The 24,428-nt window shown below is 43.0% G+C and overlaps 1 protein-coding gene across 10 annotated transcripts in view; it reads right to left on the minus strand.

Annotated features, from left to right (window-relative positions):
- ALPK1 (alpha kinase 1) overlaps positions 1 to 24,428 on the minus strand; it is a 142,318-nt gene that overhangs the window by 8,247 nt on the left and 109,643 nt on the right. For 6 of the 10 annotated variants that reach the window (XR_004350053.1, XM_032633015.1, XM_032633019.1 and 3 more), the window contains exons 5-11: positions 14,257 to 14,455; positions 10,253 to 10,312; positions 7,871 to 7,957; positions 7,043 to 7,117; positions 6,064 to 6,161; positions 3,994 to 4,098; positions 1,172 to 3,305 (exon numbers count right to left, since the gene is read on the minus strand). Coding sequence is in view for 9 of the 10 variants with exons in the window: in XM_032633015.1 (XP_032488906.1) it covers positions 1,172 to 3,305; positions 3,994 to 4,098; positions 6,064 to 6,161; positions 7,043 to 7,117; positions 7,871 to 7,957; positions 10,253 to 10,312; positions 14,257 to 14,455 (2,758 nt within the window). In the remaining variant the exon portion in view is untranslated. Of the gene's footprint in view, positions 1 to 1,171; positions 3,306 to 3,993; positions 4,099 to 6,063; positions 6,162 to 7,039; positions 7,118 to 7,870; positions 7,958 to 10,252; positions 10,313 to 14,256; positions 14,456 to 24,428 lie in introns of all 10 variants that reach the window. The other 4 variants (XM_032633024.1, XM_032633023.1, XM_032633022.1 and 1 more) reach the window with 1 other exon arrangement.

Here is a 24,428-nt window from a genome sequence, read left to right on the forward strand (position 1 = left end):
GCAGGCAAAACACTGGTATTTTGAAACAGAAGTTCTTTACATTGGCTTTACACAAAGTCACTGGGGAGCTCTTAAAAAATAAGGATGCCTGGATCACATCACAGACCCATTAGACTGGAATCTCTGGGGTGAGGCACTGGAAGTTTAAAAAAGCTAAAAAGCCTCTTGGGAGATTCTCAGGACTTCCCTGGTGGCGCAGTGGTTAAGAATCCGGCTGCCAATGCAGGGGACATGGGTTCGAGCTGTGGTCTGGGAAGATCCCACATGCTGCAGAGCAACTAAGCCCACGACAACTACTGAAGTCCGCACCTCTACAGCCCATGCTCCACAACAAGAGAAGCCACCACAATGAGAAGCCTGTGCACCGCAAAGAGTAGCCCTCACTTGCCGCAACTAGAGAAAGCCCGCGTGCAGCAATGAAGACCCAAAGCAGCCTTAAAAAAAAAGCCTTTTGGGAGGAGATTCTCATGCGATACCAGTGTTGAGAACTACTACTTTAATATCCAGTGTTCAGCAATCTACGTAGTTTCCTCTGAAATGCATTTTACAATATATATATTTTTCTCATTCAAATAATTCTTCAGTACCTTGGAGGGCATTACAATGTGATCCTCTGGGCTAAGAGAAGAACCTTTTGTCTTTGTCCCAGCTTCTCCACCACTTCTAAGCTGTTGTGGACATGCTGATGGCTGGGTGGCCCCAGCCGAGGCTTCCTGCTAGGGGAAGAGACCTTGTGCTGTTCCTTAAGCAGGAAGCAGTTGCTAATTGTACCTAATCAATCCATTGACTGGCACTTAGGACAGGTGTGAAAATCTCTGCCCACTAGAAGGATGATGTGTAACTAGGTCAAACCCCATCTGAATGGGAAAAATAGGGAAAAATCAGCTGGTTGGTAATGAGAATCAGTGGAGGAGACAAATGCTGAGTGTATATGGCATCCAGAGCTGTTTTAAGCCCTGACTGATGACTGCTCCTGAGTCCTGTAAGATTCTCCCTTACTGCCTTGTGTGTCTTTACAGCACGGAAGAAGGTCCCTGAACTACACATTTCTCTATATATTCACAAAGCATAACTGGGGTCGATATCTTTCATGAGCTTTAAGTGATCTACATAACAAGAGCTTCAGAGGGCCCCGAACATGCAGAGATGCTTCCTGAAAGGCTGTACTTACTATGTGCTCCATGGAGTTGCCTGGACTTAAAAACTCCTGTATTCTCCAGTCTCTGGAACAGCCAATCATGCCTCACCCCTGCCAAGAGTTTTTCAAAGTCATCAGGCTGCAGGGTGCGAGCCTTAAGGATCTTTTGTGTTGTCATTCCTGGCAATGAAACAAAAGAACTTCCACTGGAATTCAGAAAGGACCATGGGTTTTCTCCCTCAGAAGAACCACTGGAAATTGCAGGTGATTCCAACCACCATGCCAAGGACGAGCTGGAGCTCTGGCTGCAGTTTAGCAGGTTTCCAGGTTCATCTGCTTCCTCTGTGGTAGTGCAGCCCTCGCTGAGGACAGGGATGGAAGTGTTACCACTTACAGAGGAATTGGGGATCTGGGCTCCCCGACCACGCAGCTGCCTCAGAGCACATGGTCTGTGAGAGCCATGTGTGCTTGTGGCGTGAACATCTGTGCTGTCCAGCAGTTGGCTCTCCTCATCCACCGTGGAGGCATCAGGGTCAATGCCCTGCTCTTTGACTGAGCCACCACTTTTCCCTGAGTCAGGATTTTGAACAAGCCAATGAGGAGTGAAAGTGCTACATGCTATCATGGAACTTTTGCCCAGAGGCTCGTCCACAACTATGTGGAAGTCTACGGGCCTATCTTCTGCTCTCTCTGCTGTTTCTTCTTCTGGGTCAACCCAGCAGCGGCTACCTTTAAATGTGGGACCTGTGTCTCCTTTGATTTCTTCTCTCTTCTCTTCTTCATGACTGTCTTTGGCGTCACCGTTGATTTCTGGAAACTTATCAATTATTTCAAAGGTTTCTTCTTCTTGGATCGAAGGATATGTGGCCATGTTCTTGGGCCAACCAGAATCAGAAGACCAAGAAGCAGAACCAAATGAGGGTCTGGAATGAGCAGAAGTATCTCTGGACCCCACATTTCCGGCTTCCCACATACCTTCTGGAGCTCCTTTTAACAGCCCTGCACCTGAGGCCAACAAAGTACCTGTTGTGTTATGAGGAGGAAAAGTTGTCAAGGGCATGGGCTTGTGTAGTTGACTTTGAGAAGACTCTAAACTGTCATCCCTGGACACCTGGAGAGAGAGCCCATGAAGCTCTGAAGACAGTGGCTGTACAGCTCTGCTCTCCCCATCAATCTCCAGTTCTTCTGCCAGGGCAGTGGAACACTGAGTGTCCACATGGTGCTCTTCCTTGCTAGGCTCTCTTCTGGCTGACGTATCACCAACGTGGTAATTCACTTCCTCCCAGCTTGTAGAAGAACTACACCCTGATAACTTGCTCCAACAACTGGAGCTCTGGCTGTCGCTCAGAGACTTGCTCAAAACAGCTCCCCCACCACTGCTATGGTCTGTTGACTCAGCCTCAGTCTCCACATCTTCATCCACGGAGACTCGAAATGCATCAGAACTGGCCAAGTTTCTCCTTCCTACCTTCCTGAGTTTCTCCCAACCATTCTTAGCCATTTGGGAGGAAGATATTACCATGCCTTTTTCAAAACGTGGTTTGTCCTCAGTAGTACTCACAGTATCTATGTTTTTTGTTTCTGTTTTTAGATCAGTGATACAGACTCCTGTTTTTGTACCTTTCTGTTTATTTTTGTTGTTTCCACAAGTGCTTTCAAATATTTCGCACACTGAAGTGTGGTGCTGTGAATAGGTTTCAATAATTTTTTGGAAATCCACTTGCCCATGCAAGATGGGTTTCTCCAACCCACACTTGAAACCCTCTGGAACATAAGACTTGTCATCTAAATTTGAGAAGCTTTGAACTTGTAACTGTTCCTTCACCCTGGTGATAACAGACATGACTTCCTGAGAGACAGCTTCTCTCTCCTGACTTCTGGAGGAAGTACTGAAAGTATACAGCTTTCCCATAGCTTCACTACAGAGCTGACTTGCTGTGTGGACCATCTCCATCTCCCCATAGAGCCTCTGGTGCACCGTGGTGAGACCGAAAGCAGCTTTGAGAAAACTATGGAGCTCCTGTTTTCCAGTAACTGGTTCATCACATTTCTTGGTAAGAAGGCCAATTTCAAAGGCCTCTTTGGCTTCACACAGATATGAATTTTTCATTCCTGGAGGACAGTCATTAGAACTACTATATGACAACAGGCACGTGCCACGTATATTCTGAGGAAAATACCAAATACAAAATCAGACACTGAATTGGAAACTGGAGGTGAATCAGGGAAAACTTTTCATCCCTGGAGGACAGTCATTAGAAATATTATAAAAAAATAAACATGTGTCATGGAAAAATACAGAAACTACCAGCTACCATCCTACCGTAGCCCTGATACTTTTTGATCAAAGATGATAAATTTGTTACTGTTGCTATTGTTAGTTTTAGCAAACACAGTCTATACGTGGAATGTGGACATAATAATTTGCTATATACAAACACATCATTTGTTTAATAATAGTCAAAACAATAGATTAGTGGCTTCCAGACCCCTCTGTGCATTTGAATCACCCGGGCAGTATTTCATAATGAAAGGTTTCTGGGTACAAACCCCAGGGATTTACATTTAGTGGATTTAGGGTAGAGCCCAAGAATATGTATTTTGAAAGGGCTTTTAGGTGATTCTGACATGCTTGGGAACCATTGTTCTAGAGCAGATAACATCAAATCCTCCAGCTGTATTAACTTAGCTCCCACCAGGATGTCACTACTCTGACTGATAAAACCTTTACATACGTGAGGTCTGATCACAATTATCTAATGATATACACAAAGCCTATTTTAAGGTTAGACCCTTCCCTCCCAGCAGTTACATCTGTCACTGGAGAGAGGAACAGTGAGGGCTGCACTGTTTACCATAGCCGTGAGCACGAAGAGAGGCGTGTAGGGACTGAAGGCGGCTGCCAGCTTGCAGGCTTCAGCGGCTGACAGCAAATGGTGGTCAAACTCCTTCAGCAAGCCCTGTGAGAAAACAGGAGGCCGAGTGTACTGTTGACAATTATTGATCCATTAGCAAAAGACAGGCTATAAAATTCCTTTGCTTTTCTTTCAAGATTCTGAGGCATGCCCTGCGCCTCATCACAAGCATTTCAGAACAGGGCCAAGAAAGAGTAAGTGGGTCAAAAGGACCCCAGGACAGTGACTGTCCTTTCCCCACACCCATACATCATCCATCCCCAACTCATACCGCAGAGAAGGCCTCATGTGTGCAAACATTCACACTGCCTGCCTGTGCAAAGTAATTCAGACAAGTTTCTTTGGAGGATCATGCAGCTCTTTGTTCACAGAACTCTGCACATTTTGCAGTCAGATTCACTGATGATTTCTGCATTGTTCTTGTCAAAGAGCCCTTTAATGTACGATTTCACAGCAATTAAGATTGAATCATTTATTCCAGAAATATGTATTGAGTACCTCCATGTGCCAGGCACTGTTCTAGCCATGAAGGAGAGAGCAGACAGTGAGCCTGCAATAAGCTTATTTCCTGTTAAGGGGAGGAGATCAGTCAATACACAAAACAAGTAAAATGCATAGTATTTGAGATGGCAGCAAGTGTTCCAAAGGAAAATAAAGTGAGAAGAGGCTGAGGAGGTCAAGGCGGAAGGGTAGTTTGCAATGTTAAACAGTCCTCAGAGACAACTTCACTGAACAAGGGGCATAACCCTTTTCCTGTGTTTTGGTCTGACAGCAAAAGCAACATTTTGCTAAGATTCAGATTGCTAGCAGCAAGCTGTATGTGTTCTTATGCTACACTAATTAGTACTGAGTACAGTTACTGTTGCTGCCTTGGTATTTTTTTTTAATAAATGTATTTTATTTATTTATTTATTTATGGCTGCATTGGGTCTTCGTTGCTGCGTGCAGGCTTTCTCTAGCTGCGGTGAGCGGGGGCTACTCTTCGTTGCGGTGCGCGGGCTTCTCACTGCAGTGGCTTCTCTCGTTGCGGAGCTCAGGCTCTAGGCACATGGGCTTCAGTAGTTGAGCCTCGTGGGGTCTAGAGTGCAGGCTCAGTAGTTGTGGTGCACAGGCTTAGTTGCTCCGCGGCATGTGGGATCTTCCCAGACTAGGGCTCGAACCCGCTCTGCAGCATGTGGGATCTTCTCGGGACCGGGGCACGAACCATATCCCCTGCATCGGCAGGCGGACTCTCAACCACTGCGTACACCAGGGAAGCCACCCTGGTATTTTTAAAAAAGCAATAATTGACGATACCGTTTAAAAATCTTCAATTTCAGTGCAGTGCAGGAGAGAAGTCAATGTCTGTGCAATGCTGCAAACTGCTTAGAGACCTGGCTTCTGCTCCCAGTTCTCTTTCTTACTGATTGTACAAGTTGCAGAGGTCACTTAGTTTCTCTGGACCTTAGTTTATTTGCCTCTAAAATGGGACTGACACATTTTGCTCTACCTACCTCATAGGTAGATGTGGTGTATGTGGATCATATACATACACACACACACTTTTTGAATTATAAAGCAATATACATATATTTGTAATCATTATTATCACAGATAAGAGCCTAAGCAAGTGACTGATGCTCCGATTTGAACAGATGGTAATTAAAGTCTTCAAGTTATTACGCCTTTACTTTGTCATTGAGATAGCCCAAGTGTAGAAACTGAATTCTGTGATAATTTGAAAGGAAATCATGGAGTTCAAAGCATTTATCACTTTGATTTCATTCATTCATTCATCCATCTTTTTTTCCCCGGTACCCTCTGTAGGTCTGGTACTGTGCTAGGTGCTGGGATAATAAAGCCAAACAGGACACCATAGGAACCGTCTCCAGGACTGCTCACATTACTTGAAGAGGGGAGACACCGTGCCGCCTGACTCCTGGAGAGAGAACTAACCAAGCGCCCAAAATAATGTTGACCGTTTTGCAGGTGATGCCACTCTGCACCGTGGTTTTGACAAGTGATAGTTACCAAGTTAATTTCAGGATTGCTTTTAAACTTTTCATAATCTTTCCTGCTCATGGAAACAAAGATATCTGCCAGTATACCTAGTGATGTGGAAATGCCCTGTAAGGAAACACAAACAAAACACAGATTAGGAATTCACAGTCAATTGTTGCTCTCATCTCAAGGCCTAAAGTCAATGATTAGCCTTCTAAATAAACCATTGCTTATTATTATTGCTATTGTTATTATGACACTGTGGATACTTCTCAACTGGATGTCACTGGGCTTGAGAGATCATCACATCCTGAGGACATGGGAGTAATGCAAACTCAGCTATTTCTTAGTTGGGCTTCACTGGATTGTCAACACTAACTTGTCCACACTGCTAGGCATTAATGAATTGGCCCAATCAAGAGTCCCCACACCCCATTCCACTTGTGCTGTTAAAAGGACTGTGGGCAGCAGTGCTGCTGGACACAGCCTTGGGAAGATTTATAACCCAAAGCTTCAATTAACAAGGAGAATATTCTCACAGAGTCACAGAGAATGCAAACATCAAGTAGGAAAGCAAATGTTGCTTCTCAATTTCTTGAATAAAGATGCTGCGGTAAACAGTTTAATCAAAGTCTTTTTCCCATTCAACTCAAGAAAAAATGATTTTACACATAAGCAACTTGACCACCTCAACTTTGCTATGGAATTAGGTAAAGGCTAAATATATAATAAAATAGGTATCAATAAAAATAAATGGATTGGTAGAAATAAATGCATAAATAGTTACAAATATATATAGAAATACTAAATATATACCAGGCGTCTAGCTGTGAATGAGGACGAGCAAGACACTAGAAGGAAGTTACCAATGTTCCTGGTCTGACGCCTGTGTAGAATCAATAAAAATAGGACCAATTAAAATTGATAACTGATAAACTGATTGTGCCATAAGGAGATAATCTTTCAAAGACAAGTATAGGAAATGAGAAAATAAGCACTAGACCACCTTTTTTATCTGGCTGAGGAAGTGTCAGATATCCTATGATTGAGGCCCATATTAACTCTGCTGCTTCGTACCACAACCCTGCAAAAAAGGAAGATGGGACAAACTGCTAGTATCTGCGAGTATCTGTGCTCTTGTGTCAGAAATACCTTTAAAAACTAATACAGAAAGAAGATTCATTGGATTTTGTTAAGAAAATATATGACTAGATTAGACTGACAGCAATCAGCAGATAGCCAATCTGCTGGAAAAATAGCAATCTGTTTTTTCCAGTTGGTTTAATACAGATAATTTTTCTCTTCACAGGGAAACAGTAAGAAATATTATATATTACATGTGTACATATAAGATATATTAATATAGAAATAATTTTCCTCCATTATTTACAAGATAACAAATTACCATCCTCTGTTTAAATTTCAAATACATAGTTTGCATTTTAAAATATAATAGGGTCCTATAAACTTTGCTTGTAAAACTCAGGAATTACCTTCCCAGGAACGAATGGGTAAGCTGTCAGGGTGGGTTTAGAATAAGGTGTCACTATATCGAACGGAAGTCCTAATGAGCTGAGAGCCAGATGCCAGAAATATACCGAGAATACCTGTGGTTAACAGTCATAATATACAACTGTAAATTTCTTTAACAGAACTCAACAGAAAAATATTTGTTTTGTTAATGTTCATAATATTCCTGGCATCTTAAGTGTCATTCTCTTTTCCATAAGGAACTAAGGGAAGTGGGGATGAACTGTATCAACCAGATACAATGAGAAAAGTCCATAGTAAATCTTGTAGCCAGACTGGTAAATGAGCCTTGAGAGGATGACTGTACCTAACTTTTGCAGAATTTGCCCTCTGATCTGTATGCAGACTGACTGCACCAGGACCTTGTCGCTTTCATTTCTGTACAGCCAGGTACCTACAATAAAGAGGAAAAAAATAAAAGCAGTTTTGGCCTTGAATTATTTTTTAAAATTAAAAAAAATTAATGTTATTTATTTTATTTATTTTGGCTGCACCGCTAAGCATGTGGGATATTAGTTCCCTGACCAGGGATCGAACCTGTGCCCCCTGCAGTGGGAGCACGGAGTCTTAATCACTGGACCTCCAGGGAAGTCCCTGGCCTTGAATTATTAAAGAAATAGCCTGGTGAAATAAAATGATTTTCATAGAAGCCTTAATGAACACATGTGATATAAATTCTGGAGACAATCTCTTCTTGTATTTAGAGACAATCATACTTCTTGCTGCAACCTATGAGGCTTCACAGGAACTGAATCCTGCCTGGTCTCCACCTCTCCCCGGTTACCAACTGGGCTCTGCCATGCAGCTTCATTGTGTTCCTTATAATAGCAGCCATCTCCTGCTTCATGGTATCTGCACTTGCCATTCCCTCTACCTAGAGGGAGGGATTCCGCCCCCCTCTAGCTCCTAATTCAGGGCTTATCCTCAATGCTATTGCCTCCAAGGCTTCCCCAGGTTAATTAACTACAGCGTCAACCGTCAACCCCACTGTCTTGTGGTTGCCTCATGCAGGGCGGGATCCATCCCATCCACCCAAAATTGGTTTGAATGTTGAACTGATGGCTCTACCACAGGCACTAAGAGTATATGAAAAGATTCAGTGCTCACATAATGAGCCTTTCTGAGGAGAGCAGGGAAGGCACCGAAGCTTGGTCCGTTTGACTTAAGTGTGAGGGAGTGGTGAGTGGCTTTTGTTTTTATTGTGATTAGGGTGTGGGTCTGGGGTAAAGGTTCCCACAGCTAGGCCAGGGTTTACTGATAAATGAGCTTTAAAAAAATCAGCCTGTTCAGATGTGGGGCAAAGAGGGAAGAAGCTGGGGCCTGACAGCTGCCAGTTGCTAAACATCAAAAATAAACTCAGGGGTTTCCCTGGTGGCGCAGTGGTTGAGAGTCCGCCTGCCGATGCAGGGGACGCGGGTTCGTGCCCCGGTCCGGGAGGATCCCACATGCCGCGGAGCGGCGGGGCCCGTGAGCCATGGCCGCTGAGCCTGCGCGTCCGGAGCCTGTGCTCCGCGACGGGAGAGGCCACAACGCTGAGAGACCCGCGTACCGCAAAAAAAAAAAAAAAAAAAAAAAAACTCAGACTCATTATTACATGCCCTTATTATTCTGTGCCACATCACCCTCCTTACTTTCTCCCTAGCTTTTAATCTGTGTGTGTGCGTGCGTGCGTGCATGTGTGTGTGTGGTGTAGAAGATGGGAAGTATGCATATTGTAGGTTAGTGATGGTGGTCACAAATGGGGGTATGTGGTCAATATCTGTTATTTCAAACTGCCTCCCCACTGGAAATGTCTACAAGTTTCAAGGAGCTCAAGACCTTATATCCAAGCATATTGAGCTTAAAAGTCGACAAGGAATTGTGTTCAATGTAATAGGAAACTTGTTGACTCAAGTGCCCAGAAATTCAGACAAGGTATCTGAGGCTTAAATTGTTACCCAACTATTAGGACTTTCTTCCTCTCATGTATGATTAAATATCAAAAGAAATCTATTTCAAAGTAAGTTTTTACTATAGCTCCTCTGTAGCAAAATAAAATTTATTTTCCAGACCCTTTAAATACATAAAACTGTAAGTGTATTCTCCTGAATTTATAGGCTCAATTTCCATTCACAATTCTTTTCAAAGCTGTAGCTGAGCCCTTTCGGAGGTCCAGGGAGTTACCTACCTTCACAGCGAATGTTGATTAGATAACACACTCTACAATAAAGCAGGGCGATATTAGAAGAGTTGGTTGGGTTGTTTTTTGTTTTGTTTTTGTTTTTAAATAGAGGAAATGGAAACACAGAGAAGTAACCTGCTTGACCAAAGCCATTTCATTTATCAGTAGCAGAGCCAGTCCTAGGTAGTTCTGGGAACGTCTAGTGTATAGTAACTACCAGGTCATTACGTTTTATTTATTTATTTATTTATATTTATTTATTTATTTAGGCTGTGCTGGGTCTTCATGGCGGCGCACGGGCTTCTCTAGTTGCGATGTGCGGGCTTCTTTAGTTGCGGCATGCAGGCTCAGTTGCAGTATGTGGGATCTTAGTTCCCTGACCAGGGATCGAACCCTGGCCCACTGCATTGGGAGCGTGGAGTCATAACCACTGGACTACCAGGGAAGTCCCCACTAAGTTGCTTTTAAACTGGAACTCTGGTAGGGATGGAGGGTGAAGGTCATTGTGAAGATATGAGAGCACCTTACCTGTTGCTCCACTGTTGCTTATTAGACTGCTCAGGATATACTCTGCTTTTAAAAGTTTCCCTGAAAAGAAGCAACACATAATTAGTTATGAACATGTGCTTTAAATACTGCTGTTCATGCTCTAAGGTTAACACATTATAACGGGGAAACATTCTATTTTAAAATTTAAAATCAGTAACTACATCATACACAAAAGTGAAAAAGAAGAAGTTTTCAGGAAATGGTAAGGTGGGAAGTTGTACAGTATCTGAAATTGCAATTAAATTTATATACATGTACATACATATACACACACATATTCATTCATATGAATGAAAAATACATTCATATAGAGTAAGGCTTGAGAAGTAAAGGCAAACCTTTGTCAAAGGCTGTGTCTCCTTTTAGTGAAAACTATGCCTCCAGAAGTGGAGGAGAGTTGCCTGTGAATAGGTCTATTTACAGAATTATCAGGAAGGAATTATTTTAGGGGGTGGGTAGAGAGGTTCTTTGTAAACTTTTCATTTATTTCATTAACACCACGTAGGAGGGGCCTACACTATGGATGGCTGTTTTTCTGTAAGGAGGAAACTCAATCATTCATCCTTTTTTTTTTTTTTTTTTTTTTTTTTTTTTTTTTTTGCGGTACGCGGGCCTCTCACTGTTGTGGCCTCTCCCGTTGCGGAGCACAGGCTCCGGACGCGCAGGCCCAGCGGCCATGGCTCACGGGCCCAGCCGCTCCGCGGCATGTGGGATCTTCCCGGACCGGGATACGAACCCGTGTCCCCTGCATCGGCAGGCAGACTCTCAACCACTGCGCCACCAGGGAAGCCCAATCATTCATCCTTTTATCCATTTCTGCTCCCAGGTGCCTCTAAGCCCCATATGACCTGGCCCCTGGGACTTCTTTGACCTCTTCTCTTAGCATTCTTTCCCTCATCCTCACTCCTTCTACTTTGGTTACAGTGGCCTCCTGACTGCTCCTTGAATCTGCCAGGCTTGTTCCCATGTCAGGGCTTTTGTACTTATTTTAGTCTGGAATGCGTTTATTCCAGATATCTCCAAAGCTTGCTCCCTTCTCCTTCAGGTCTTTGCTCAAATGTCACTTCACTGTCTCATAAGGCCTTCCCTGACCACCCTATTTCAAAGTGCAGATACAGACATATACCTGACTGTGGTAGATTGTGATCCAAAGGAGGTCACAACAATATCTTCTATCCCACATGCTCTTCTGCAACGTGACCTTGCCATTCCTCCATCAAGAAGTGGAATCTATTTTCCTTCTCCTTGAGCCTGAACTGGCCCTGTGACCTGTTGTGACCAATCGATGTGGCAGAAGTGACACTGTGTACCTTTCTGGTCGGGACATTAAGAGATGCCTCTGGAGTGTGGGTGTTTCTCTACAGCATAATTTTGTACTTGACCTGCTAGGTCCCAGAAATTTCAGTCCTGAATTAATTTCTTCTTAATTACTTGCTGGGTGATTCCCTCTCTTGTGGGTAAATTCAGACTCCACACAGACATTTGGCACAGACTTGGGGTTTTTATTTCTTTACAGAGATTTTTTTTGGCCTCCACCTCAGAGCTTGGGCAGAGAATAAGCTTCCTCATCACCTCTCTGGGTGGGCTGGTAGAGCAGTTCAGTCCCATTTCATAGCTGTGCAAACCTTTAAGGATTCCAGCTTTATCCAAATATTTCACTCCACGTAGGCCCAAGGCCCTATCTCTTGTCCCTGCACAGGAATTAAAGTGGCAATCCCTTCCCCTAGGACTATATCCAAGTATAAATCTCTTTGGCTATAGTGTCAGGAGCAGTAGTCCACTATTCTGATTTTGAATGTCTTCTATGTTTCAAGCACTTAAAAAATATTTAATTCACGATATTTATGTACCGTGAATTAAATATTTCGATATTTAATATTTAAGTGGGAGAAGATTCCACACTTGCTCAATCCTCCACGCTGATGGAACTGGAAGTCTGACTATTTAACTGTGGCTTGAAAGGTTTTGTCTCCTAATTTCAGGCAGGAGTGAGCTGGGCAGGCCCAGGGCATCCTCTCTTGCCTCTGAAATCCCACGACATTGAATGCTTGGACCTTTGGAATGGGTTTTGAGTGGATACCAGGATGGGCTGGGTCAAAGGGGAAAACAGGCAGACTGTGCTGTCCCTTCATATTATCTTTATTCCTTTCCCTTACCCCTTATAACATCGTACACACCTCTCCTTTCTCTATCCCAGGATTCCCAAATGCTGGGGACTGAGACCCCTTTTCACTGTACCTTGTTCTCTTTTCAGGACACCACCCCTGCCTTAAGTCCCCCTTTCTGGCTGAGAAACCCAGCGTACGTAGAGCCTCAAGAGATAACTGGGGGCAGAAGTTTACAGAGAAGCACTTTAACTCTGAGGCTGTGTCTGTTTTCTTGTGGCATTTCTGGTAGTATCTTTGAGGAAAAGACAACCCCAGCTGTTGCAGAATAAGATCTAGGACTTTTACCTTAGACATGTGATGTGCTGCTCATGATGGTATCAAGGCTTAATTGTCATCAGAAGAAAAAGTCTATACCACCTTAGTTAGAGGCATGAGAGGAACAATCAACTGAACAAGTGAAAAGATTATTTGGTTGTGTAAAGCAAAGCTATCAACGTGACTACTTACCACTTGACCTTGATTTCCATGTCACACTATAGCAAATCTGTGAATCTGTGTATCATGAAACATGCCTCAGTAACTGTTCCAAGTTCAATTTGATGAGAACCAACATTAGTTTGCCCACGCACGCCTGGCCCTCAACTTTCGGTTCCCCTAACAGAACGCTCTGCTCACACGTTATTCCATCTGATGCCATCAGAAGGCGTATTAGTGGTTAGGTTTTTCTCACACCCTCAACATGATAAACCCCAAACATTATAAAATGTCCCAAATCATGGACATTTGAAGTAAGAATTTTTTCCTAAGTTCAACTCTGTTGATGCAATTCCTTTAGAAAAGTAAATAATAAGATATGGGTACAATTTATGCACAGCTGCAAGGAATTGAGAGTGAATGAGCCTGGGCTTGTGAAAAGTTAACCTCCACAAGCCCATGTCTCTCATGGCCTTTTCTCTCTATCCCTCTCTGTGCTCAGTAACTGTCCCATTCATTACAGTTAGTACAGTTCCTTTTCAAAGGAAATGAAGTAGTTAAAAGATATTTTAACTTCTTCAAGGCCAGAGTTATTAAAACAATAGCAATAGCTAAACCAATTTAAAAAACGAGCCAGTCCTGTTTCTGGGACAGGCAACTTGCATTCTATTTTCATCCTTTATCCTTTCACTCTTGGAAAAGAGAACAGTAGGCTACAAGTTTCTAAACCTCATGGTTATCAGTAATTTAAATAATTCAAGAATTCTATGAAAGTGAACTTTGCTGTAACACATAGCAGGCCCCTCTCCCCTCCAGTCCCCCTCTACATTACAGCCTAAGTTAGAATGTCAGCCTCATTTTTCATTTTATTCAAAGTGACAGAAGGAAAAAAAAAAGATACTTTAAGGCCTAATCAGGTACTGTACTGGTGTTCCATGTGATGGAAAAATATCTCAAATTACTTCAGTGGGTTTGTCAGGTCTATTGTTAGCATAGTCAAGTGGCCCTACAGAAAGGAGACTGGAGAGCTAAGAGAAAATAGTAGAATTCTAATCTGATTTTTAAAGGCTGCTGGTCAGAAGTATAGCAATTCAGATACCCCTGTTTGAAAGCAGCAGGACAGATTTGTTAGACGACAAAAGCTCCAATTAGTATTTTCCACCCCCTTTCACAATTTTCTCTATTGCTCTTGGCTCTGAAATCCTTTATGCCAGGGCCTTTGTGCTGGCTAGAGGCAGGGGGAAGGGCAAGGCGGCGGGCTGGCGGGAGCGCCGGCGGCTACAAAAGAAGGCCCGAGGGCCCCGGTGCCCGCCGTCCCCGCGGAAGTCAAGGAGCCCCGAGGAAGGTGAGTCCCAGACGGGACGACTCCGGGACGAGGAGGGCCAGCAGGAGGGAGCCTACCTGAGTGCATCGAGATTCGGGCTTGGCGAATAACCACCTGCGGGGCAATTGGCGTTGCTGGCTGCAGCTTGTGCAGCCCTTGGGCGACCTGCAGGAGTTCGCCCGAGACGTCGAGCCCGTACAGGAACCGGTCGCTCAGGAACACAATGGCAGCTGCGGTGGCATACTCCCGGGCGAGGATGGAGGCTTTCAGGGACGCCTGAATGAAAAGAAATAAAGTCGGACAGAAAAGAAGGCATTCTTGGGACCAGTAGTCTTCTAGGTATTATTATCAAAACAAGAACAACAACAAAACCTAGAGCTAGGAGAGGAAACAGTACGCTACTGAACAAAAAGCTAATAATAATGATAATAATAACGATAATGAAAAGTCCAATTCATTTGTGGGATAAAATAATATTTCTTTCACTCCATTTTCCCTATTACATTTCTAATATTATACATGTAATAAATGCATATTTCTTGTTATGAAAAAATTCAAACACCAAGTAAAAATTAAAAGTGCCCCTTTGTTTTTTTCTGACACCTTACCTTATTTTTTCCCTTCCACAAATTTCATTCTCATTCTTCCTGTTAATGGTTTCCCAGAGATCCTTCCAGAACTTCCTCTACCCTTTTCTGTTTATTTAGACATTAATTGATTCTTTGTCCTACCTTGCCTTCTCTCTCTCTCCTTTCTCATTTTCTCCCTCTATTTTTCTTTTCTTTTTTCTCTTTCTTTTCCTTGCTTTCTCCCTCCCTCCCTCCCTCCCTCCCTTCCTAAATGGCATTACACTAGACATATTCTTTTGCTACTTGATTTTTTCGGTCATCATAACATCTAGAAGTTTCCATGTCAGTTCATAATATTCTGCTTCATTTATTGCCTCTATTTTAATTAAGAAGAAATATAGGGGCTTCTGCGCTGGTGGCGCAGTGGTTGAGAGTCCGCCTGCCGATGCAGGGGACACGGGTTCGCGCCCCGGTCCAGGAAGATTCCCACATGCCATGGAGTGGCTGGGCCTGTGAGCCATGGCCGCTGAGCCTGCGCGTCCAGAGCCTGTGCTCCGCAACGGGAGAGTCCATGGCAGTGAGAGGCCCGTGTACTGCCAAAAAAAAAGAAGAAATATAGACTTCTAGACAATATTTTATATTTGTTTAATATGATTATGTTTAGTTAATGAATAAAATAAGAAAAAAACAGACATGAAATGAAAGTATAAAGAGTGAGAAGTAGAGATAAATGAGGCAAACTTTTATGGAAAAAATCATCTTTTGGCCTCTTAAGGTATTATACAAAAGACATTGAAAGTCATGCAGCTGTTAGCATAAATGAGTTTACCACCCACCAGTACTTTCTCCATTTGCTAAACTATATCAAGCAGAGTTTTTTCTGGGCATGTTAGCTCACGTATGAAGCCTAGAAAGGCATTGTAAGCACTGCCCATTCTCCTACCACAATCTTATCATACAAGCATTGCTTTCTTCACCACATAAGTACTAACACTTATTGGGCAAAACCAGGTGCCAGGCACAGTGCTAAGAGCTTTATATGTATTAATTTACTCGATCCTCACAACAATCCTAAGAGGCAGGTTCTATTTATTTAAAGGTCAAAACCAATATTTTAATCATCCAGTTGAATCACTCCTCCCATTCTTACTCCTAGAATCCTATTTCTTTTCATTTATACCTTGCCTACCGAGAACCAGCACAATAATCCTTCTCTTATCAAACTGATGCTTTCTTAACTTGTTAAGGGTTTTAACCTATCGCTGTGTTTTTTAAGTTTGAAAAGTGATAATGTGCTCTTGTATTTATCCTTTTGTTCTTAGTTGATCACTACTGAAACTGTGATAGTGATGCCAATTGTTAGGGGAATACCTCTTCTCTCCTTTGATGTTTCCTTCCACGTGAAGGGAGCTCAAGTACTGTAGCACTCCTGGCCTCTCTCTACTCCTTTACCCACTCTGTCCCAGGAGAGGTGGACTACACTGATAAGAAAAATTGGGAAGAAGAAACTGGGTATGCATGGCTTAGCTCCTCTCTTTTTTCTTTTGAGAATGAGTTGTTTAAAGGAAACAGGGATTCTTCTCTGCTCTTCTATATCAGAAAGCCACCCTATATGGGGTGTTCTGCTTGGCCCAGTAATTTCTGTGACTGAATGGGGAAGTCAACATAATTCTGGGGTTCATCTAGCAGACCCCCTTGTTCTAATACCAAGCTATATCTTTCAATTTAGACTTTGTCAGAATTAAAGGTAATATTTAATCTCTTGTCTGCCTAACTCCCCTTTTGTTTTATATCTTAGTTTGCTCCAGGAGGGGAAGAGGGGTGTTAGTTACCCCAACATTAATCACTGCCTGACACACTGTAACCCTTTCTAAGGGAAACTGCTCTGCCCACAGCCACTGCCTTTGAAGCAGCAATGTATTTGCTACTTGACCTTGATCCCCTCTCCCCATCTTACCACCAGCTCAAGGCTAACCTAAGAGTACCCACCTGACACTTGGCCCATGACTCTGTGGCCTGGCTTGAAAAATGAACTTATTGATCTGAACTAAGAAGGATAGAAAAAATTTTCCAGTTGTTGCAGGATGGGAAGAAGCAGAGAGTAGAGTGTAGCTAAGCTACATTTATAGACGACACCAGAGTGAAGATCCAAGAATATGACTCCAAAGCCACCTTTTCACAAGTGCTGTTCTTAGAGCTACAGGTTTCCTTTATTGCTCCATGTGTGTCTTCATAACAATGTACACTCCATTTTATGAGTTTTCTTGTGTGAGCCTCTGTTTTACCCAACCAAAAAAGCCTAACTAAAACTGAAATGCTCAAAACTGCAATTGAGGTTTGTCAAATAAACTATCAATCTGAAAAACACAAGTTTTAAAATGAGAACATGTCAGTCATTTGACATTCATGAAATGTAAACTTAAAGATGGAATAGGAAATTGATGATTTTATGTATGCCCAGCTCTGTTGAATAAGGACAGTCTCTGATCAAGAGTCCTTTCTATGCTAGCTACACATAAATACAGCCCTTTGGTTTGCAACCTCAGCTGCCATCTGTAGAACTTGCAGCTTCTGCCACTGCCAGCCTCCCTTAAACCTTTCTTTGAAACAGCATCTCTATTCCTGTCACCCTGCTCATGACTATGTACCCTGTGGAGGGTACTCAGCAAGCCAGAGTGAGTCTCCTCTCTTTGAGGTACATGCTTCATGTTTAGTTCTGCTCTCTATTCTCACAGGTGCCTCACTTCAGTTTTGGGGTAACTGTTTAGAGGCCGGTCAATTCTCTAGGGCTGATTCTCCACCCTTTCCTCCCTGATAATAATGGTTTCCATCTTCGTAGTACCATCTAGTTTATGAAAAACGTTCACACAAATGAACTCATTTAAATCTCTAGTAACTACAAAATCTAAGTAAGATAAGGAAACCGTGGCTGAGAAGTTGACTTTCCAAAGGGTCAGGGTGAGGCAGGAAGGAACTCGTCTCTATCTTTTTTTTTTTCTTTTCTATTGTGGTAAAAAGCACAGAACGTAAAATTTGCCATCTCAGCTTTTTTTAAGAATGGCGTTCAGTAGTGTTAGGTATAGTCACATTATTGTGAATTAGATCTTCAGGACTTTTATATCTTGCAAGTATGAAACTTGATACAACAACCCTTTCTCCCTTCTCCCTAGCCCCTGGTAACCACAATTTTACTTTCTGTTTCTATGAAGTTGACTATTCTAGGTAACTCATATAAGTGGAATCATATAGTTTTTGTCTTTCTGTGACTGGCCTACTCGACTTAGTATAAAGTCCTTAAGGTTCACCTGTGTTGTAGCATGTGAAAAAATTTCCTTCCTTTTAAATGATGAATAATATTCCATTGTATGTATATACCAATTTTTGTATGGATGAATCTATACCCATTCATCTGTCAATGGACATCTGGGTTGCTTCCACCGCTTAGCTATTGTGAACAGTGCGGCTATGAACAAGGGTGCGCAAATATCTCTTTGAGGCCATGCTTTCAATTCTTTGAGATATATACCTAGAAATAGGATTGCTGGATTAAATGGTAGTTATATTTTTAATTTTTTGAGGAACCACCATACTGTTTTCCACAGAGTTTACACCATTTTACAATACCACCAACAGTGCACAGAGTTTCAATTTCTTTACATCCTCAGCTAATACTTGAGGAACCCAAGTCTCTCAAGGGTCAGTTTTTCTTCTGCTTTCCACCTGTGTCTGATGAAGGTGATTTTGAGTAGGGCCTAATCTGGGCACAGGAATCTGGGTCTTTGTAGCTCGGGCTGAACTCACCACTCACTGAGTCCAAACAGTGGTTCTAAGGAACCTGTATCCCTTATTATGATAAAAAAAAATTATAAGAAAAAAAAAAAAAACAGGGACAAATAAAAACAAATCCCAATTGAAAAGAGTGTTCTTGTTATGTGTTTAAAAATAAGAGAAAGAAAGGAAAACCTTCCAGGAGATGGCCTTTAATTTCAGCATTTTGAAATTCTCTAGTGAAAGTTGGTACCAAAGGACCAAATGATAATTTGGTGATTAGCTGGGGATTACTCCAACTGGGAATTTCTTACACAGAGCTGAAAGCACGCTCTACAAGTCTAGTGAGGTGGTCTTCCCAAGTTGAGGAGATGGAGCTTCTAGGAGTCTGTAGAGGCTAAGGTGGCCAGGGTTCACAGAGCAGAGAACCAGAAGGAGAGAGCTGCACAAAGCAAGAAGTCCAGAGGTCTGCAGAGGGTCCCTTCTGAGTCTCCAGCAAAACACTACTAATCAGCTCATGTATGAAAAGACACCACCCAAGGCCGGGGAAAGAACCACCTGAAAGGGGCAGAGGAAACAATCCCCAAGCCTCATGTAGTTTGTTTCTACCAGCCATAGTAGGAAATCATGTCATTCACAGGGCAGGGGATAGAATATTCAGAAGGGTATTGCTTCAGTAGTGAGACAAAATTAACCTCAGAGGAAGATGGCTCTTGGCCCACTCTGAAAGTTTAGAAGCAAGCATGGCATGGATCAAACTACTTCCTAACTTCACTGAATTCCAGAACAAGGTTCAAGAATATTTATAGGCACCCAAATTATCTGCCATATGATAAGGTAAAATTTATAATGTTTGGCATCCAGTCAAAAATTACCAGGCATGGAAGAAGCCTACACTAAAAAGAAAAAGAAATCAATAGAAACTGAACCCCGAATGACAGTTTTAACTGTATTTTATAAGTTCAGGAAGGTAGGGTAAAAATTAGGTGGGATTAGGGACATGGGAGATATAAAAAATGATCCAAATCTAACTTCTAGAGATAAAAAAAATGTCTGAGATGAAACCACAGGTATCTGGACTGTGTCCAAGGTCCTCCATTTGCTTGCCTCCTAGTCTCAGACTCCTAGTCCTAGAGAGAGTCTCCTAGTCCTAGGAGACTAGACTCCTAGTCCTAGACTCTCCTAGTCTCAATTTCCTCATCTGTGATATGTGGATAGTACCTATTTTCAGTGCTGTTTTAGGATTAGAGGAAATGTGGGTCAAATGTTCAGCACAGAGCCTGGCACATTGTGGGTGCTTAATAAATGAAGAGGAACACTACGAAAAAAAATAGGAAAAAAGAATTCCGTTCACGTGCTCCCATTCACCTGTATGATAAAATAACAACAAGCAAAGACAGGCTCCTAAAAGAAATGTCAGTGGAATTTTCAACAGAGTAAAAAGGAAATAACAGATCATGCATATAACATCTCTAAGGTTTATCTCAGAAAATGGTGAAACCTCTCATTTAATTTCTTCTCTTCACTAAGTCTAAGGACTGATGTTACTGGAAGCTGAGGAAAAAAAAAAAAAAGGAAAATGAGCAGGCTCTATGGCAACTGGTGAAGGAAAGCTGGTTCTTGAAAGGGAGGCTTCTTAGCGTGCACGTGTGAGTTGCTTTTGGCTGTCGCCAATGGAGGAATCCCTCCCGAGCACCTGTAAAGGATGCCACAAACACCCCATTCTGCATCCTGCGTGAACACGCCATATATTTGAGCAGAGAACATTCCCTCATCTATTTTTCCCCCTTCTACTCTTAATAGTTTGAAGCACAAAGCCTGAGAGAGGGTGACCTGCCAGACAAAGGCCCTTTGAGTTCCTTGGAAAAGTAGAGTTGGAGGAGGATGGAAGGAATCCAAGTGGCCCTATTATTTCCACTTGCACTAATTAGACATTTTTCTGTCAGCTATTGAGCACTGCTGAGAGGCCAAACTCACTGAATTCATTTCTAAAGTGTTTACAGAAGTTTGCATCTGTTTGTGTCTCTTCAGGAGGAAAATAAGCACTTCAATAGCATTGTGGAAAATCTAAACGAAGCATCCTATTCTGGAGGACCTGGCATCCCCGCAGCTGCATAATTTGACTCTGTTCAGGGCCCGAACCTCTCGCATCTCTCTCCAAAACCTAACGACGCAAAATGCAGAGAAGTCAACTCAGGGGAATCTTTTCTTTCTTGTCATTGTCTTTCCTCTCCCTCTTTTGAAACGGTGGCCTGCTGTGCACTACATACAGATTTAGGTGGGTATCATTCTTGCAGCCCCTCTCTCGTGTTTCCACCAGCACTCTGAGAAATTAATACCCACTTTCATTTGTTGCCAAGTGGGGGGATAGTAAATTCCTCAGCAGCGAAGCAGAATACATCACCATCCTGGGAATCTCCCCCAAATGTACACCGGGGGAGAACTCTGACTTCAGAAAGGGAGGAATGAAAGGAGGCCCAAGTGTGTGGTAGGGAAGGATGCTAAAGAGAACGTTTCCCTACATGGTAAAATGTGCCTGGGGTATGCACAATTAGATTAACATGAAAGAGAGTCCCTTTCCCTCCCCCACTCCCCCCAAAAGAAAGAAAACAACACAAAAACCCTAACCCACTGACTACGTGGCAATGCCTTTGAAATGCATATTGGTCTACGTGGTATTTGATTCAGGATTCTTTTTGTTTGGGTTTTTAGACCCACGACTGACCTGCCATCACAGAGGGCTCAAAAATATAATCTTTTAAGATGGTGTCACAGTAACACAATTTTAGTGATGGAACCAACATAGGATAACTCAAGATAAAAAAAAAAAAAAAGGAATTCTATTTTATTATCTTTCCTCAGAGGCTGACTTAGGAAGCTTGTCCCAATAGCCACTGAATTGTGGCTTTTCTTCCTGAATGAACCCGTTTAAATAAAAATATATGGATACAGACAAGGGAGTGTGTATGCTGGAGCTCTTAAGAAACAGGCTCACAAATGTGCACACACACACACCACAGTTTTTTCACATCTGTTTTCGGGATGGGAAATATGGGGTCCTAATTGAGTTTATGGCACAAAGGGAACTTCATGGCGAGGAAGCTGAGTCAGGTGGTAAGGGAATTAAACTCCACAATGAGATTTCAATACGCAGATGATTGAAAAAATGCGAAAGAGCCTTTTCTAAGGGCTTTTACTGAACAGCAGCAGGAAAAGTGTGTGCTGTTTTCATGGCTCCTGGCATTAGTGCTAGCCCCTCCCAACGCTGAGCATCAAGTTTGGGTCCCAGCTATGGGTTCAAAGCCACGATGTGTTCACAGCAATGACAATGGCAGCTGTTCTCAAGGGGGGCTGGGTGAGGGGACTCAGAACAGAAGCCATCTGGCATTGCAATTGGCAGGCGCAGTGTAAGGGGAAATTATTGCTGCATAACAAATTGGGAGATAGGAAAAAGGCAGGGGAAAGGGAGGGGGGAAGTGTCCTGAGGTGAGGAATTAGCCGAATAAACAAATGAAAAGTGACTGAGGGCTGCATAGTTATATATCAACAATAAGGCAGAGTAAGAGTCAACTGATCAAACTGGACTACTCAAGGTCAAGGGAAGATCAAGCACAGCATGCACCACGTTTGTCCACCCACCGAAACGTGAGGAGGAGGAGAGGAAAAAACCTGAACCTTTTTACAGTTTATGTTCAGGGCCTGTTAACATTTCACCAATCTTTCCTTCATTTTACCAGTGGGGCATGCAGATTCAATCTCTTTCCAGAAATAGTTATAACCTTTCTCTCAATCTCAATACCTAAAGATAATAATTTGGATCATCTATCCCTGCTTTCTTACCCTCCCTCTCTCAAATCTACCGTGAATGGAGTTGGGCTGTCTGTTAAAAGAACGAGAAAGCAGTATCAAAACAGAGCCCACCCACCCAGGATCCTGGTGAGCCTCACGGCCCCGGGTACTGTGGACCTGCGTGTCTTACCTTTCTTCTGGACTCCAGGTTGCTACAGCCACCATGGTGATTTCAGCATCCACACTGATGACTCACCCAGCACGCTGGTCTCTCTTGCCATGGCCTCCTTATCTCCAAGGATCTTGTTCTACACTTAAGCTTAGCCACTCTCATGGTCAGTCACTTTAGAACTTGCTACTTTGGTGGCATCACAATCAGAATCGCAATTCCAGCATTTGATTCTTTAATCTTTACCTCTTATTCTCCCAGCTCCCTTCCTGGATAGCCCAACTCCAGTAATTCTGCAACCCTTTGGGGACACCCACACTATCTGCTGACCTTACTGGGGTTTTTTGTGTGTGTGTGTGCTATGCCATCAATCCCTCATGTCCTCACTTGCCTTTTTAAATTCCATGGTGCATCAACATAGCAACTTTTTAATAAGCATTCTTTGCTCCTTTGCTGCTTTCAACTTCTATCATATTTGTCTGGCAATTCTGACCATGTTTATTGTTAAGGAAAAATGTTGGCCTCGTATTAGAATCCCCTAGGTAGGCTTTTAAAAATCCAGATGCCCAGATGGCACCCCAAGCCTGTTAAATCAGAAACTCTGGAAGTGTACCCAGGCATGTTTCTCTAAACGATGCCCAGGTGATACCGATGACCCCCAGGTGATTCCCATGATTCTAGAGTTGAGAACCCGGGAGCTAGCCTGACCTTTAGCCTCTTACCCCACCCCTCACTCCTCCTCCCTACTGGGGGTGGAGTGAATTATCTGATGGGAGTAGCATATCTGGCTCAGACCTTCCTCTTTCCTCTCTTCAAGTCTTCCTTCCTGTTCTACAGTAAGGGAAGGGGCCTGCCAGCGACAAGATGTATCTGGAGTGAAGAATTTTCCAACCCACTTGTCTGAAAACCTAAAGCTACATTCTCCTATCTGTTTTAGAATAATAAAGGTTGCTCTTTTGCATCTATCTTTCAGTTGGTTCTGAACACAGGAGGGGAAGATGAATATTATTTATTGTCACTTAATATTTTCAAATTATATGTAATTCTCTGCCTAATCTGAGCTTCTACCCAAGCAAGTGAATGTGGCTGGAGAAAAACACACAACCATAACACTTTAAATTTATGACCATGACCTGAGGCTGGCCCTTAGCATGGCCTAACAACCCAGCTACTATTATACTTCTGCTCTCCTCTCCAGCTGCCACAGCCCCTTTAACCTCCTCACACTCAGCTGATGACCTGGCTTCTTATCTCACTAAGGAAACAGTCAGTGAGATGACATCTTCCTTATTCTCTTACCCAAATCTGCCAACCCTCTTGTACTGTAACCCATGTGTCCTCCCTACTTTCCTATTGGCATGTTTAAGGCCAACCCCCCACTTAAATACTCAATTCTATCCTGCCTTCTTTACTCTAGGACATTATGCCTGTAAATACTTTCTTTCACTTCTGCATCATTAATTTCCTCATCTCTACTGGATCATTCTCATCAGCATACAAACATTACAATATCTTCCATCTTAAAAAGTCCTCCCTTGGGCTTCCCTGGTGGCGCAGTGGTTGAGAGTCCGCCTGCCGATGCAGGGGACACGGGTTCGTGCCCCGGTCTGGGAGGATCCCACATGCCGCGGAGCGGCTGGGCTCGTGAGCCATGGCCGCTGAGCCTGCGCGTCCGGAGCCTGTCCTCCGCAACGGGAGAGGCCACAACAGTGAGAGGCCCGCGTAACGCATAAAAAAAAAAAAAAAAAAAAAAAAAAAAAAAGTCCTCCCTTAACCACATATCTCTGTCTTAGTCCTTTCAGGCTGCCATAACAAAAATGCCATAAACTGAGTGGTTTATATAACAACAGAAATTTATTTCTCACAGTTCTGGGGATCGGGAAGTCCAAGATCAAGGAACCGGCAGATTCCGTGCCTGGTGAGGGCCTGCTTCCTGGTTCACAGATGGCATCTT

Source organism: Phocoena sinus, chromosome 5, assembly GCF_008692025.1.
Source record: "Phocoena sinus isolate mPhoSin1 chromosome 5, mPhoSin1.pri, whole genome shotgun sequence".
Lineage (NCBI taxonomy): Eukaryota > Metazoa > Chordata > Mammalia > Artiodactyla > Phocoenidae > Phocoena > Phocoena sinus.